At 41.0% G+C, this 18424-nt stretch overlaps 1 protein-coding gene across 1 annotated transcript in view; it reads right to left on the bottom strand.

Annotated features, from left to right (window-relative positions):
* Window positions 1-9184: 9184 nt before the first annotated feature.
* cacna2d3a (calcium channel, voltage-dependent, alpha 2/delta subunit 3a) overlaps window positions 9185-18424 on the bottom strand; it is an 87721-nt gene continuing 78481 nt past the window's right edge. The window contains exons 30-33 of the mRNA XM_010772247.1: window positions 15949-16063; window positions 12577-12689; window positions 11411-11493; window positions 9185-11253 (exon numbers count right to left, since the gene is read on the bottom strand). Of these exons, the coding sequence (XP_010770549.1) occupies window positions 11161-11253; window positions 11411-11493; window positions 12577-12689; window positions 15949-16063 (404 nt within the window). The 3' untranslated portion in view covers window positions 9185-11160. The remainder of the gene's footprint in view (window positions 11254-11410; window positions 11494-12576; window positions 12690-15948; window positions 16064-18424) is intronic.

The following is an 18424-nucleotide window of genomic DNA, read 5'->3' as shown; positions in this document are numbered from 1 at the left end:
CCCCCTCCCCCCACATCTATATCTGACCGAGACTCAAGAAGAAGTGGTCACAATGGCAGTTTTAAGTAACTTCTCTCATCAGTTACATACTTTTCCTTAGCACTTCTAGAATATAATGTGTTTTCCTTCATATGGTCCAGCTTAAGTTGTGGTAAGGATAAGTGGTTATCTAGCACCATCAAATGATTAATGGGATAGAGACAGTAGTAAGAGCTGTCAGTCATAGTAACATGAACTCTCCACGGGGGAGAAGGCTGCATCATAGAAAGTGATCGTTTAAAACCCACAAATAGAAGCAAAGATTAAAGTGATCACGGCTGGCTTTAGGCTAGCAGTCATGCCATAAGTCAAATGGTATGCAGAACGATAGATTCAATCTGACAGGGGAACATAAAATGAAGCTTCCACATAGTGCCCAGATCATCTACAGACCACAGGTAGGCTGCACCATTTTAAGGGCGCACACACATATTATTTGTATTGCAACAATGGTGTTTTTATTCTATCTGTTCTTGATTAATTAATTTCCAGATGTATGTGTAAACCTGTCTGTGGACAAACCTTTGTTAGTGTTTTAGAAAACTCTGTCATCTAAGGGCTTTAAAAATTATATTTTCCTGTGATAAGAATTATCCTTTGTTACATGGTTGTAGATCACACTTCACTGAACATGCACTTTGTTTGTTTTACTATCTCAAACCTCCCGTCCTGCGTCTAACAAATCAAGTTATGTTAATGCCAGGATACGATGTGAGTGCAGGAACACAGAGCTTATTCAGCGCTCACATTTGTTTTATTGATAGAGTTGAAAATTCCATATTTCTTTTATTACATGTCGAATTGTAAAGAATGTGAGCTAAAACATCCCATATGCAGGCGGCTTTCATTTATTTTTTAAATAAAGTGCTTTTGATTTATGAGCCCACGATGTCATTTTCCTGCATGATATAAATTATGGAGGTGAATTCCCCGCCCAAGAGAGAGAGATAGAGAGAGAGAGAGAGAGAGAGAGAGATAGAGAGAGAGAGAGAGAGAGAGAGTCCTCAAACCAAAATTAGAGTGATATGCCAAGTTTGGAGTGCGTATCAGCCCTCCAGGTTGCTGTAAGAAGGTATGAATATGCGGGTGGAAAAGAGAAAGGACAGTTTAACTGCCTCATTGTTTATCTTTCTTGTGCTTAGCTGGGAGATTAATGAGGGAAGTGGGTATTCATTAAACGCTTACAAAATAAACTTGGTGAGTTTTATCATAGTACACAGTTCATGTTATGAAAACACTGCATTCTAGGTGTCAGCTGACACTTTTATCAGGAGCAGCTGAGTTCAACAGGAGAGTTGGCGTTGATTTGAACAGTTTAAGCATGGGTGACCATTAGAGATTATTGGTGCTTTAAATGCCATCGCTAATCAGAATCTAAAACTCTACAGTTTGGAGGAAAACAAGTTTCTTTATTATATCAATTGGATGTCCAAAATATGCCTGCTTATATCCCCACAAACGTTTGTTTCCCATGAAAAAGTTGAACACATATTAGTAAGTAAGTAAAACTTTATTTATATAGCACCCTTCTCAACACGGATGTACAAAGTGCTTTACAGTACAGTACACAGGACACAATTCAAAGTGCAACTATAAAATGTAGAATAAAATGCATAAAACAGCAGCAAGTAATACATATGATAAAACATACGATAAAACACCAATAAAAAAGACAGCCACTAACTCACCTCCTCCGACGACCCAAAGGCCTGTCGGAACAGGTGGGTCTTTAACTGCCCCTTAAAAATCTCTATTGAGGCCGAGGTTTTTATTATCTGGGGGAGTTTGTTCCAAAACCTTGGGGCCACCACCTCAAAGGCACGGTCCCCCTTAGTCTTTAGCCTGGTTCGGGGCACCCTTAGGAGGCCTTGTTCAGAGGACCTCAGGGCCCGGTTTGTGGTGAGAGGGTGGATCAGGTCATTGATGTAGGCTAGGGCTTGGCCATGGACAGCTCTATATGTGAAGACCAGTACCTTGAATTGGGTTCTGAGATGGACAGGGAGCCAGTGCAGGGCAGAAAGAATCAGTGATGTGGCATGTTTTTTTGGACCGAGTCAGTAATCTGGCTGCAGCATTTTGGACCTGTTGTAACCGGTTTATTGATGTTTTGTTGAGGCAGGAGAACAGAGCATTACAATAATCAAGCCGGGATGAAATAAAGGCATGGATAGCCATCTCCAGTTCTGCATTGGATAAAAAGCCCCTGATCTTGGCAATGTTCCTGAGATGGAAAAAACAGGTACGGGTCAGAAGTTTTATGTGTTTGTCTAGTAGCATAGACTGATCGAAAATTACACCAAGGTTTTTTATGTTTGCCCTTATGTTACCACTGAATGAACCCAGGTGGCTTGCTATTCCTTCTGAAGTTTAACAAATGGCAACAAAAGTTGAGGTATGTCTTCACTGGAGAAGCCATACAAAGCAGCTAACAACTGTTTTAAACTCACCCTTATCCATGGTTGTTTGTTTTTTTATTAGCTTTGTTGTGCTTCGCCTTTACATTTTACTCAAATGTCACAGTATGTCCACGCAGAGGAAATATTATCCAACAATGTATCATCAATTCAAAGACTCAGAAGCCTGAATTCATGGCTGTCCGTCTATATTTTCTTTATTCAAAAGCGTCCAGATTTAGGAATTAGGTTCTCTTGGAAGCCCCCGCTTCCACAACAGGTGTGTTTGATAATTAGAGGTGGGTCTGGAAGCTGTCAACTGTGATCAGTGTGTGTGACTAGAGACACACTCTCTTTCGGGCCTAGTTGCTGCACCCCACTGGTTACCCATGACAAAGTGCACAACTGGCAGTTTATATGCCCATGTGTGATGGAACACACACCTGATACAAACACAACATTAAACCTGCCCCTGTTGTCAAAGCTGTTGAGTGAAGACAGTCAGGCCGCCAGAGACTTTACCAAGACTGCAATTCCAAAGTAAAAATAAGTAAAGGAAAGATTCAGAGGTGTACCTAAGCAATTTATGCCTTCTTTCACCTTCAATTTACCTTCACCCAAGGGTGTAATTTACATTTCAACATTTTTTTGGAAGACATCTGGGAACTACTTAAGACTCCACAATTATAGTCTGATTCATGCTCCTGACATGCTGCATATGCTATGTCACCCTTTGGCACTCAATACAAATTAGAAGTATGTAAACATAGTTTCCAAGAGACAGGGTTGCACTTAACTTGACATCCTGACCTGGACAGTATATAGAGAAAACAGTATAATGATAATTGAATAGGATGTAACCTCAGTGTTGCAGAATGATGGAGAGATAAGGTTTTCCCCACATCGAGGAAATACTGTTCTTTTATTTTGATAAAGACAAGTCATTCATTCATAAGGACATGAATTAGATCCACAGTGTTTTTTTTCTCTTTTTTGATTATTGACCAGCTAATCATTAACCAGGTTTCGCAGTCAATAGAATAACTAGAGAATAAACATGTGAGTTGAATCGTCATCCGCTTTGTCCTGAGCATTGTGAGCCTGTAGTGACACGCAGCTGCAAAAAAAAGAATGACACCATTTGTTTCCGAGGAATTCGGAAATGACTAAACCCACACATATTCAACATGCCAACATCTATTTTCACACTATCTGCATTAAATCAAATACATAAATACACAGTTGAAGTTCTGTAAGACCTGTCATCTCCTATTCACAAGGACTCAAAGGAAACTATTAAATTCTACTTCCTAGTCTTGCACTTTTCAAAAAGAAACAGGTGGTTTGTCTACATTGGATTCATAGTTTTAAAATAATTATTAATTAACTACAGTATACACAGTGCACTGTTTAGAAAGAGCATTTCTGAATCTAGTGTTGATCAGGGAATGTCCTGATTCTTGTTCATTTTGAGGGTTATAGTGGTTCAAGAAAGGTACACAATCAAAAACCTTTTCTCACCTGTCCCAGAAAAATAAGCTCAACATATTTTCTGGACAAAGGAAAATATAGAATGGAATCCATTTGCAATTCATTGTGTATTTTCCTTTCCAAAGAAAATCCATAACTCATTTGTAACAACCACATACACTTTATTGCAGTTTCATTATACAGTACTTTTTACTGCAACATTATGTATTCTATTGTATTTGGCAATGGTGATATATTTCTTCTTCTTTGTGTTTCTTTCCTCCAACAATTTCCCTTTTCATTGTTGTACATCAAGCTGTAAAAACACTGCACAATTTTACGCTCCACATTATCAGGTTTAAAACTTAGAAGCAATTTAGTTTCTTAGGAGTAGCAGCGATCAGATTGTTTAATGGAGCAGGCATTTAGCTTTTGCACACCACACACATTGTTTACATCAGGGAGATTGTTACAAAAAAAGTATATAAACAGAAGTTGGCCAAAATTACCAGTCTGACTCCACTTGCTACCCTCAGTCCATAAATAAATAGTTTATTAGGATCAGGCCCATTTCTTCTCTATCAACACAATGGCAAGGCATTTGGCTGGTGAGACTGCTTGGGCTGCTTTGAAAGGTTTACAGAATAATCATTTCTCAGATAAACAGTTCCTGCCCAGAGAGCTGATTGGGAGGCAGTGCATAGAGCAGGAGCTCCATCCTGTGTCCTTATCTGTGGCTGTGACACTGCCATGAGGGGGGGTATGATGAGCCCAGAGGAAGAGTGTATACATCTGATTACACCTTAGTATTTATGCTGAGTTTTATCTTTATCTAAACCTTTGAACATGGAAAATGTAAATGTAGCTTCTAGGATTTGCTTTTGTGTGAGGTGTATGTTGTCACATGGAAATAAGGAAACCATCTGACAGCTTAAATACAGGATAGTATAGATGTTCGATTGGACAACACCAGCAGCTCTTGTTTGATTTGAAGCAGAGACCCGATGTTTAGCAAGAAGGGTAAGGAAAAGGTTTGAGTTCAAATCGGGAGAAAATAAGGTTTACAGAAGGGAAAGGAATACGTTCTAATGAGAACAGGGACAACGGAAGGAGTTCGTTCCACAGGTAGGCGAAAAAGACTCAAACTGATTCAAGACACATTAGATGGATTCGGGTTGGACCAGGGTGGGGACCAGCTCATAGTAACATGCAAAGTCACAGTGCGGTATGTATACTGTATGTTAGTTTATGTAATGATATATTTCATGAATGATGGCAATATATCAGGAGGATAATAGGGGATAGTGGTGGTCTAATGGATAAGGTGGGGTGAAGATCAGAATGTTGTAAGTTCAAATCCCGCCAGGAACACCACCAGTGTGCCCTTGATTAAGGCACTTAGCCCTTAGTTACAGGGAGAATGTCCCTGTAATTGATAATTGTAAGTCGCTTTGGATAAAAGCGTCAGCTAAATGAAATGTAATGTAATAATACAATTATCTTCACTCCAAAAATCACAAATAAACACACACACATGCACTTTTTCTGTTTTCTGCTCCCTTGCTCTCAATCATCTTTCTCATTGACCTGTTTTCTCTGTCTTTCTTGTCCTGTTCTCTGTTTTGGAAAAATCCGATTGTGTGTTAGTTTTCTTCTTTCTACTTCCAGTAATAATACACTGCAGGCCTTTTAGATTACACAGCTCATTAATAACACACTGCATACACCCACTAATAAGCAATATGAATCACAAACCCTCGTACATCCACCCACAGACATGCAATCATACACACACTCACTCGTCATCTGAGCTATTATGGCCCTGATTATTTTTAATTGCAACATGGCCTTTAACTGTGGAACTAAACGTTACATAAATTAGAGCCCCAATCAACTAGGCCTCTCTCTCCAATCGTGGACCTCAAAATACAAGCAGGCGGCATTACAGCCCAGCCTGCCTCTACCGCAACACACACGTCAGTGCCCAAGGTTACACCGCTGTGATGTCATATACTTTTAATGCTCCAGACAGTTAGGGTGAAAGAGAGCAGGAGGACCACATGCGTGAAACAAACACACAAATACAGTAAGTGTATACACACATCACATGCACACTGACACACTGATCAGAGATACAGAAAAGGGCCGTCATGGTGGTTATGGCGAGAGAGAGACCAGGAGTACGTACAGAGCTGCGGTTGATGTCAAGAGCGAGGTTTTTGGATAGTGCTACGGTCAAGAGGGTAATGATGGGTGAGGGAAGGGTGAGAGAGGGGTGAGAGAGGGGTGAGAGGGGGCGAGTGGGGGACACTAGGGCATATAAATGTCACATTGCTGCAGTGATTTTTCTGTCAGGGCCTGTGGTTGTAACCCAAGCCTTCCTTTCACTGGTCTGCTATGCAAAATAAGGGCGTTTAGGTCCCACAGCCAAGCAAACACAGAACATGCGGCTCATTGGTTTGGCCAATTATACACATACACACACACACCCCCCACACACACACACACACTCAATCACAAAGGATATTATTTAATAAACAGCATATATATAAGCTTCGTCTGTGCAAACCAGTGTAACAGATGCATGCATGCACGCACACTTGCACACACACACACACACACACACACACACACACACACACACACACACACACACACACACACACACACACACACACACACACACACACAATAATGTGCCAATAAGAGCAACCATTTAGTCCTGTCCACACTGAGGTCATAGAAGGTTAGCAGGAGCAGCCCTCCAGCTGACGTATAACGATACTAGTTAAACAAGACAGATGAACACACACACACACACACACACACACACACACACACACACACACACACACACACACACACACACACACACACACACACACACACACACACACACACACACACACACACACACACACACACACACACAGACTTCTATAAAAGTTTGATGTAACCACACCATGCCCAGAGACGCCATGTACAAAAAAAAACCCTGCATCAATTATCACATCAACATTCAGCATTCATCAGCACAGCAGGATTTATAGCAGGCACGGTGGAGCCAACAGCCAATAGTCCTTAACTCATTGATCGTTGCTCCTTCCAAAATAAACATGCTGATGCTGATGAGCTGTGATCCGAGGGAACTCTTAAATGCTCACAATACTTACATGGGTTCTCAGTCCTAATCCTGCCAGAGCTCCGAGCCAATGGTGTGACTTGCTTTGACCTTTGATAACATAAGACCACCTACTTGCAATCAGACCGCCTTTTCCCTCCGTTGCCTCCCTGACCTCCAATATAGCTCACCTCCTCCCCTTGCTCCCCTCTCTCCTCACTCCTGACTGTCCATTCTGTTAAACTGGCTGACACTCTAAAAACAGCCTGGGTGCATTTGAGTGGCAGGGGTAAGGCAAGGGGCTCCTGGGTCTCCATTTAGCCACTTCCTGTTTGAGGGAGCCAATATGTATGCCCCTCCAGGCCAGTGCTCAGCGTGCCATGTGTAACCAAATGAGGCTTTTTGTAGACTCTACGGCTGGCAGAGCTCTGATCATAGCTACAAAGACTCTGCTGAATATGCTAATGTTGAAAAAGCTCCCTCAGCTTGTTTGTACAAACACAGAACGGAATGCTTAATATACGCCTATGATTTGTTCTGGTTTTGTTATTCAGAATTTAGCTGAAGAGAGTGGGCTGACTTTCTGAAAGAAAATTGATGAACAACAGGCTGGTGAATTACCATTCCTCCCAAATATATACTCTATGCTAATCCTGATCAGAGCACAACAACAAGGAGATATAGTTTCTCTGTTTCTATAACTCAATGTTTCTTTCTTTCTGAATAATGCACACTGGACGCACGCACGCACGCACACACACACACACACACAGAGTATTAGTACAGCTGGCTGTCAGGTCCTCAAGCTCAGCAAGAGGTCCATAAGTACTGAAGGCTTTTCTTCCTGTCCCAGCATGGGGTACACAACTTACTCTGTGTATGAGTGTGTGTGTTAAGAGTGTATGTTTTCAGCTGGCACCTCTCAACCTTGGCAGCAGTGTGTCTCCTGGCGCGCTCAGGAACAAATTTGTCTTTGGGGTTTGGTTCAGTTTTCCTCTCTGATGTGTGTGTGTGTGTGTGTGTGTGAGTGTGTGTGAGTGTGTGTGGGTATGTGCATGTGCGGGTGAGGTAGTCCAGGGGTCTGGTCATTATCACCACTGCAGCTATTGAGCTCCAAGCAAGAGAAGAAAGAACAAAAAGGTATAGGAGTGCGGTGAAGGAGGTAAATAAGGACAGAGCCAAGGACAAGATGCCTCCGGGTCAATGGATGAAAACAATCGTTGATCCTAATGGATGACGGTGACACAAATACAACAAATAGTCTACTGGCCAAAGCGAGCACATTTCTCAAAGTAAACAAATACCAAATGCTAAGAATTCTTCTTTTCTTTTCCACTTTCATTGTTCTTATAACATTACATATGAACTACTGTAAGCCTATCTCCTAAGCAAACCAAAGGATACATGCACAATGAGTTGCAAAAACAGAAATCTTTCTATTCACCATGTGGACTGCCGAGAGAGTTGTGTGTGTTTTCGGAGCTTGTCTTAGCTGTGGCGTGTTGTGGTCACCGGGCCTGTGTGTGGTCCTGGTGTGGTTCAGCAGCTCAGAATAATTTCCATTTAAACATATCTGTGGCCCTCACTGCAAACCACCAATGTTATCCACTCCATTGGAGGTAACACCAAAGGCTTTGCCCCCTGTGTGACCCCTCCTGCGTGTGTATGTTGTGTTCGCATGTGTCCGTGTTAATGCCTGTGGGTGTTCGCACAACGTTGTAAATATGTGTGTGATTCACTTTCATCTGTCTTCCGGCATATTAGCCAAAGAGATTTCTCATGTAGTCAAGATAATGGTGAGTAAACAGGGTTAGAGTGGTGTGAGTGCTGATGGATGGGAGTGTTTTGAACAGCAGGGCCCCTTCAATGCATTGTGTCCCAGTGATGAGTGTCCCCCCCCCTCTCAGGGGTTCCTTCCCACCACAAACAGCAGTGCTTATCGGATCATTGAGAAGGAATGTGGATGCTTTCTCATGAGATACCTCCAGAGATGTTTCTCACTCACTACTGTCTTTGAGTGTGTCTCTTTGATGGACAGGGGTTATAGGTGGGACCTGCCCCGCCACGTGAAGATTTGTGTGCCGAGACAAACCTGTTTATTCAGGTTTCCAAAAAAAATAAGATATTACTTTTCTGTTGTTTATCCATCTTACTTCCTTTTATTATTATTTTTTAAGTGAATACCTGTTTGACATTGTTCAGCATAATAACACAACTAGCTGAAACATCTTCTCACCTGTGTGACATTTGTGAGCATTGTGCAGCACTATATTTAGAAACAAAAGGGTCTTTTGAAATCTGCATGGGTTATGTTTCCCCAACCAGTGGGTGGGGAAAACAGCTTACACAAAACAGAGATGAGCATTTATCAGTCACAGGATACTGAGGTGGCAACAGGGCTGCCATTGTGGCAACTCCCCAGAGAGACAATTGCTTTTCCCACATCTGCCTTTTGTACACACATTGAATGCAACCTCCCCATATCTCATCTGGCAAACAGGAAGAAATCACAGACCGGATTTGATTTGTGACCCAAAACAGCTCCAATCCCATTATGCAGTGATAAATGACCCACCGGCAAGTCAGGGAGTCTTTGCACCACAGAAAGAGGAAGAACAGGATCAACTGGAAATAATTAGAGTCACATAATTCTATTCAAGGGACTAGATCAGTGAAACAATAGGGAACATATTACACTACTTAGTTGGTGAGAATTAGATCACCGTTGTAGGAGGAAGCTGTAGTTAGTGTAACTGACTAGTTGAGAGGTGGACAGAGAAGCTTGTGATGGCTAAAGGGACCTTGGTGTTGACATGAAGACCAAAGCAGAGCAGCTTCCTGATGGCACTGGGTCTCTGAGAACCGCTGTCGTTTTGTACACCTCTGTAGGCACACAAACACGTAAGAGTTGGCCTGGCATGGCGCATGAATGCTATGCTTCAAAGTTTGTGAGAAGATATCTAAGGATGTCTGTGTCCATTTCTTAAATAAATACAGATGTATGTTGTGGTTGGCCTTCGATTCCAGTGTCATGGTCTTTATCGTGTCTCTTTGTGTGGGGGATAGGCCTCTGGGATAGAGTCTTATATCAATGACAGAAGAGCGAAATACCAGATGCAGTCATACAAATACATGTGCGCACACACACAACTGCTCATGGGGAGGCTAAAAAGCAGAAAAACACTTCCCCACAGCCAAGTACTTAGAGCAGATACTGAATTAATCAGTCGAATCCGTCCACAACAATAGAACAGTTTACAGACCAGGGAACAATGCTTCATATTAACTATATTGAAGGTCTGCTTCGCAAAGAGCCTTTCAACACAACTGTTAACAACATACATTTTAAACATCATTTTATTTCAAAAGTACACAAACAGGACCAATGTCATTCAGTAAGGCAAAGCTCAAATATTAACAACCACTCACGTCAGAGGACTCAAAATCTCATAGTCACAGTTTATGGGTACCACTTGCAAATAATAAATAAAACTATTTTTTTCTTCATATATAGACTAGAACTTTTTTTTTGTTGTCATCATGAAAAAAGAACATTAGACAAACATTTCATTACAACCCCAGCCACATATAATCTTCTTCATCTTCAGTATTATTCTTTTTTTTCTTTCTCATCACTATTGTCCATGAGAAGTCAGAGTGGGCCGGGGGGAGGTGCACCTGTCTTTCTCCTCATGGGTGTTACGTGGCTCTAATGCCCAGTTCCAAGCCCAGCTACAGACCCTCAGCAGCTACCCAAAATAACTGAACATAGTGGTGTGAGTGAGAGTGGGTTTTATTGGACCACTTGTGCAGTTTTAAGCTATTATGTGCATTCTTAGCATTATTACTTTGTTCAAAACTTTGCATCTCTGCCCAGATCTTTTCATGCAACTCAAGTGATTTTGCTAAACCACCGTAATTATCACTACTTAGTAGCTTTAATAGCTATCCATTTTCAATCCTTCCAAATAGGTGGCACTGTACCTCAGGGCTAGGGGCTTTGTAGTGGGTGAGTTGGAAAAGGGCATAGTTTGATTAGGGGCAGGAGTGTTTCTGTGGCATCGTTGCGATTCTTTTGCATGCCGAGCCAAGCCGATCCAAATCAAGTTCTGGATGGAGAGGCATGGCCAGCTCTGGTCACCTAGGGAACAGCGCCAGGAGGACGCAGAGCAGTGTTGCCGCGAGCGACGGGGTGAGCCCCATAGCTCCTCCACACTCCATTGAGTTCTCCTAGAAAAAGAGAGAGAGAGGGGGGGCAAGATACAGACAGATATGGGATATTTTAATAAAACATGAAAGTGGAATTAGCAGGGGATATATTATGAGAGAAAGTAGTATAATAGTGAGCGATCTGTGTGTACGGTATGTGTGTTCAAGGAGTGAATACCTCTGGGTGAAAAGGGTGACAGGTATCAGGGCGCCTCCTGTCCTTTTGCATCTTCAACCTCTCGCACTTGAGAGATTCATTATGTGCAGCTCAAGTTAAGGCAATAACAGACAATGTGTGCCCTCGGCAGGGTGTTTTCCTGCTGGAGTCTTTGTCTTGTTTATAATGGAAATAAAAGCATGTGTGTGAGAGCACCATGGATAGAGGTTTTTATGGAAGCAGTGATACTTTTTGAACATTGCAGAGTGCAAAATGTGAAGAAAGAAAACCGACTGAGCAATGTTTGATGACTTTTCTTTTGTCGCATAGCAACACAATAGCAGGCTTTATGCTAAAGTAAGCACTCCACAACAAAATAAACAGTGGTGGACATGTATAAACAGCTTGAGTGTACTGCATAACATTTCAGAGAGATGAACATTGCAGGGGAATCCAGCTTAAGTATTTGGTGATGATCTAAGTTCCTTTAGTCTGACTCTACTCTGAGCTGTGTCTGCTATTGATCAGCATCCCACCGCAGCGTGGGCTGTTGTGTAACTCAGTCCAAACACAGACCCAGCACTGTGAAACAGACTTCTAGAAGAGTGATGTCTCGCAGTCTTCAGATACTGACCCTCATAACACTCTCATCTCTTTCATCCACCAAAAGGGTAAAGGGCAAACAAACTTCCCAAATCTTCCCCACAAATTAAAATGCTCTATGCTATTAACATCCTGCTGACTTCGATGGACATACACTGGCTATAGCTTTAGTATTGTGACACAGGAAGTGATGAGGTGGAAGAGAATAGAGTTTCTATTAAAAATAACATAGACAGGTTAGACTGTTGTTTTTCTCAGCGTCCAGGTGGTAAAGGGAAATTGGAGAGACAGGTCAGCAGTAAAACACATTAAGCTGTCCACTAGAATCATATCTTTCTTGATCTTCAGTGAATTTCAAAAAGCACCATGTATTTGTATTTGAGCTGAGACATTTACTACTAGGTTTGTGGATTTTAATCAAGATTGTCAAATGTGATTCTAGCTGTTGCTTTTCTCATCTTTACACCCCTGTCAAATATAACTCCAAATCATCTTGGTGCCACTTCCTCTAACTCAGGAAACCAATGTTCTCACTTTTACTCAATCACCCCCAGCTCTCTATTTGTTTTGCCAGTAAAGGATATACATGATTTCGATGGGGTCCATGGTGATTGGCTCGAACATGCTGCAGTCACACTTGTTGTCCACCACCACCATGAAGAGATTGCTGCTGGGGATCTGCTGGATCACAAAGGCCCTGCCAATCACAGCAAAGACAGCCAGAAACAAAAAAAAAGATGAGGAAGGAAGAGAAGGAGAGCAAAGAGAGGATTGAGAGTTGGATTGGCAAGTAGACAAGGCGCCAGGGTATGATGTACATTTCTTGAGTCGGAGGATTTGTGTTATGATTGTTCACATTCCCCCCCCCCGGCGAAGGGAAGATGCACCACTGGATGCATGTCGAGAAGAAAACTTGTCTCCAGGCCAACTGTCAATAAACATACAGAAACATCGACAGACTCACACATGCTTCTCTAACTAACTCTATCGCCTCCTCTTCCTCATTATTTTCCTTCTCCTTTGTCTTTGTTATATCCTATCTAACCAATGAAGTGTTGCCGAATATAAAACGCTCCAAAGGGAGACAAATGGGAAACACACTTTTTGGGCTTATAGCTTCTCATGGTTGTGTTTCGCCTCGGACTCCTGCCCAGTGATTTATGACCTTGGATAAGCTTTACGAAGAAGAAGAGTCGTAAAGATGATCTCTTCTTTCTGTCTCCCTTTCTTTCTTTATCTCTTGCTTCTCTCCCTCTCTCTCTTCTTTCGCAGCTGGGTGATTTATCGAGTATGAGAACATTCATGTGTGACCGATTGGACACACACAAATGCTGAAAGACACGTATTCACTTTCTCAATTCTTGTCAAGAAAGAAGTAAGACAGTCGATCAAAACAGATATAGAAATATCTCCATCCATACTAATTCAATACCATGACCAATTTCATTTGACCACAAAGAGAGCCTGAGTAGTGCCAATCCACCACACTCTAATTCAGTCATCCCGCCATGACCAACCAAACCAATCCAGCAAGTAGGCCAAACCAGTTCCAATCAGGGTGAATTAGGATCTGCTGATTTTTAATAATCTCTGCTCACCCCTGCTCAGCCTGATAGAAAGCAGGGCAAGTGTTTTTAGAGTAAAGACTCAAACACATCCTGAACGCACAGCTGCTGGCCTTGAACATACCCAGTGCGGGGAAAGGGATCTCTACGCTGCATATACAGGCACACACTTGGACACAAAACAATGATGTTTATCATGTGCACAGATACACACACAGAGAGACAGACATTCATGCATATTCTCTCTCGCAAACACACAGATGGTAAAGATTGTGTCTTCTTGACGTGGACTCCTAGTGTTTTGGCTCTTAGAGATGTTGGCCAGCAGAGGAATGAACAACAAAGACATCCAAGAAAAGTGAGCTTGAGTGAGAGAGACGCACAGAAAAGAGATATAGTCATCAAAGAGAAAGAAATCAAGAGTTAGGGACATTTCATAAAGCGGGTGTACTGTAGGGTAATATAAAGACACACACAAAGCTGTGGTGACAGAACAATGTCTTCTTCTCAACATTTTGACCAAGACATATCACACAATCTGTAACTGAAGCTGATAAGACACTTGCACTGCGTATCAACCCTTTTTGATCATGAAAGAAATGTTTTAATCTTTCCATTGTCAGCTGTACTGAAGCTCATTTTAGAGGTTAGGGCTTAGATTATAGCATTTCACAGAACATTATGCTTTGATACAGATAAGGGGCACAGTTTTTCTGCCTTTCATGGTCAAATCATGATCAGTTTTGGCTAAGTGTAATATTTTTGTGCATCTTGTGGAAAATGTTCTCATTTTTCCCAGTAATGTATTTTGCGAATCATTTAACCAAAACCATACTATAAATTTACAGTATGGTTTTCAGAGACCTCAGTCAACACAGTTGGGCGCTTTCTACCAGTAATTACTGCATGTAATTTGACAATTACTTTTGAAAATGCTCCACTTAAATATCAACTAAAAGATTGGAGAGTTCTCAGACCACTGTTGTCCTTTTATTTTAATGTATCTCATGTGTTTCGGGGTGAAATGAAACCATTATCAGAGTATTCTCTACAGCATGCTTTTCTTTTTGACTGTCAAAGTCGATGCAACAAAGTACGTTTATGCTTTTTTTAGGGCCATCATTTCCTTTGACATGTGTCGAGCCTTCCTTGACAATTTTACATTTTGAACAACACATTTGTTTTGAACTATACACAAGGAGAGATATGTAATACTTGCAGATTGCTGTTTTAAGAGACAGTACAGAGAAATTGGCTTCATAGGTGAAATCGTCCTTTAGGGCTTTTTTTTTATCATTGGCTAGATTTGTTTGATTCTTATGATCCGTCACTCTGTCTCAACCATCAAGAAGTAATAGACATACCAACATCACATGCACACATGCACAAACACAAGTGAAAATACAGTAAAGTGAGATTTAACAGGCAAGGGCTTAGGGTATATTCCTAGAGCATAAAGCACACACACGTGTCCCAATGAAAATATAAGAGAAAGGCCTCAGTTAGCCTTTAACGTGAAACAGATGTTTATCACCAATATCCTCTATTACTAATATAAGCTGTAAAATCCAGAAATAACCGAAATAAAAACTTCATTTGACTTTGTCAAAATCTTTGTGCTTTAAAAAAGATTTATTTTAAGGTAACATGTTGCTCACAGCACACAGAATCCCAGTTGAGGGTCATCATGTCATCTTTTCTGATTCGCGCTTCGGTCATGAGTATTTGGGTGGGTGAAAGTGTGTGTGAGAGGGTGCTGTGTGTGTACCCTGAATGTGTGTGTTTACTGACTGCATCCCCAACCACATTTTAGTCCTAGCACCCAGGGCAGTGGTTACCCTGCTGACCTAGCACACACACAGCCCGACACACCCCCGCACCCACATGCACGCACACATGCACACACAGAGCCTCCCTGGCAGTTCCACAGCTGGGAGCAATGAAGGGCCCATTGGAAGGATCCAGAGAACACCCCACAATTGCCTGACAGAAAAGCCCAAATTGTTAATGGGGACCACACTCATTTTCCCATTTTTAAAGGAAGCATTTTTTCCACCTCTCTCCCTCATCTCTAAATGCCTCGTATTTCAAACTGCCGGAGGAGAGAGTGAGTGTCTGTGTGCGTGTCTCTGATGGATCACCCTGGATAAAAGTGTTTTCAGCAGACAACAAATGATTTAAATGTGTTTCTCATTATCAGGGATCAAGGACATAACATATTTTGCCAAGATGAGAGTTAACTGGATAATAATTTTGTAATTGCTGGCTTGTTTTATGGAGCACAGTGACACAATTGGTGTATAAAGGAAATTACAGACATGTACAATTAAACTGTTTGTTTCTGTGTTCTCTATGTGTGTTTACATATGTTTGTTTGTTTGTGTCTCATACTTGATGCAGCCGCCACAGTCAACGTTCCCTGTGTTCTCTTTGATGGTTCTCTCGGAGATGAAGGCTGGGTACTCTGTGTCACATGGTACCTGCATGCTCCGGCCTATCCTCTGAGCTGCAGGATGGGAGAGAGAGAGAGAGAGAAAAAGAAAGGGAGTGAGAAAAACCGGGAACATCTTTTTCAAAGTCAAATACATCTTTTAAATAGGTATGCATATAGATTGTAGGCAAACTGTTAAACACACCACATCCTTGTAAATATACAAGTTTGAAAGAAAGCAGCTCTTCTGAACCACAGCTGCCTCTCGTCCTGCTGGAGATATTTCCAGTGTGAATCTAGGCCAGCCATTTACGCAATATTACTTGAACTCTCCTGCCACCCAGAGGTTTCAAACAAGGCTACAGGCTACTGGAAAGGAGAAAAGGAGGCAAAGTGGTTCCTTTTTCTATTTGGGTCAATATTTTTAAAGCAGGCTTAATAAAGCAGGCGCTAATATTATCCAAATTAGCATATTAAATCTAGACATTTAAAGACGTGTGGTTTTATTCTTTAAGTTCAGTTCTTCCAGGGGGGCACATTTTTTCCACCCATTTCTAAAGATGGTGGATTATGTGTGTGACTTGAATAGAGTGGTTTAATTACTGGATGTCAGCAGTGCAGCGTGTGTGTGCAGTTGTATATATGTACATGTTAGAAGCACAAACTACATGTATAAATGCCTCGGATTAGTTCAGCTTGAGAGGCTGTGTCTATTGGGTTACGGGCTGCTAAATTGGGGTGTTCCAGCTGTGTGTCACAGGCCTGCGTCTCTATTATAAAAAGATACAGAAAGTGCTGCTAAGACCTGAGGCTAGCCAGCTGTGAAATTGTCTCGACTGCTTGGCGAACAGCGATGCCCAGCTTCACTTCATACGGGATAAGGGTGTGCAAGGAAAGCATTTTACAGACTTTCATTTTGTGGTTCTTTCTCTTTCTCTCTACCCTCTCTCACTTCTACATATGAAATATTTTAATATTAGTTTTGGCGAGAATTAATATTTTATGATGCTGCTTAGGGAGGCTTTAATTCCAGAGAGGCGTACCGTATTCAACACACCATAAAGAAAAAGGCATCATAGCGTTCATAGCTTGGCAGTAATGATATGAAAATGTGTGTGTGTTTGCGGGAGAAAGTGAGACAGAAAGGAAAGACATAAAACCAGAAAAGAGAGAGCGATTGAGAGACTGAGTGAGAAAAGACAGAAATAAAACGTCTGTTTTCTTCAGTCACAAACGGATATTGCTTCTCAACACTAGCAATATGACATATATCCTCATAAAGTCATAATGGTAACCCCTCTGGACAAGCAAACCAATACAAACATGTGTAGAGACAGACAGCCATACGCGCCGTCTCCCATACTGAGGTCACTTGAGGCAATCATGTGTTCTGCCATTTTTACTTTTAGGTTTGGATTGCGCCTCTTTATTCTGTTTTTCCAGTGGTCACACAGACCGAGAGAAAATAGAGGGGAGATGGCGCGGATGCAGACTGGAGGTTGGTGCTGAGGACACTAGTTGTTTTTATGTCCGCAATGAACTTAAGTCCATTTGACCTCAAGAATTAAAATGAAACACTGACGGTGTACACGTCATTTTTATTTTGTCTTTTGATTATTTATTTTAGAAATATAAATAAAGCTTTGAAAAAACAGTAATGGGTTTATAGGTGGGTGTGAAAAGGAAAAATGACTCAGTTTCCTTTAGAGAAATTAAAGTTAACTGCAAAAACTATTAACAAATTCCTTTTTGGAAACCAAAATATTAGGTGATATTTATTTATTGGTGCACATGGATATGTTGAGACATAAAAAATATATATGTATGTTTGTATGAAAAGTTTTCATTTTCAATGTGTTGTTTAGTTTTTTTTAAAGAAGAATATATGTGTTTTTTAAAATCTTTCTGGCATTTATTTGACCTTTTAGTTTCTGTTCTGTTTCTGAATTGTTTAAGTACAATTCGAGACCAGGCATAAACAAATATATATATATATAATACACAGAAGCTTTTGACATGTTATAAAAGTTTTTGCAGCAAATTAGACATTTGAAAACACCAAAAATGTAAAGAACCATATTTGTAAAATGTATCAAATGAATGCAAACCCATTTAAATCATTACAATTAACAATCAAACATTCGTAGAGCTGTGTGCAAAGGACAACATTGTACAGTCAGAACAATAATCCTGATTCTTTCTCAAGCTTTATCAGATTATTATTATTACTGTTATTATTATTATTATTATTATTATCATAACATAATTATTTATGACCGTTTGGTCATAAATAATTATGTTATGATAACAGTTTAGCCCATGTTCAACTTCTGATCAACCCTTACAGTGTTGTTTGCATGCCTTATCTATTGGAGATGGAAAATAAATAATCTTTTTTGTTTATAAATATTAATATATATCCAATATGAGCTGCAT

This window comes from Notothenia coriiceps, unplaced genomic scaffold, assembly GCF_000735185.1.
Source record: "Notothenia coriiceps isolate Sejong01 unplaced genomic scaffold, NC01 NC01_scaffold00011010, whole genome shotgun sequence".
NCBI classification, from domain to species: domain Eukaryota; kingdom Metazoa; phylum Chordata; class Actinopteri; order Perciformes; family Nototheniidae; genus Notothenia; species Notothenia coriiceps.
This window is presented reverse-complemented; position numbering and strand designations above follow the sequence as displayed.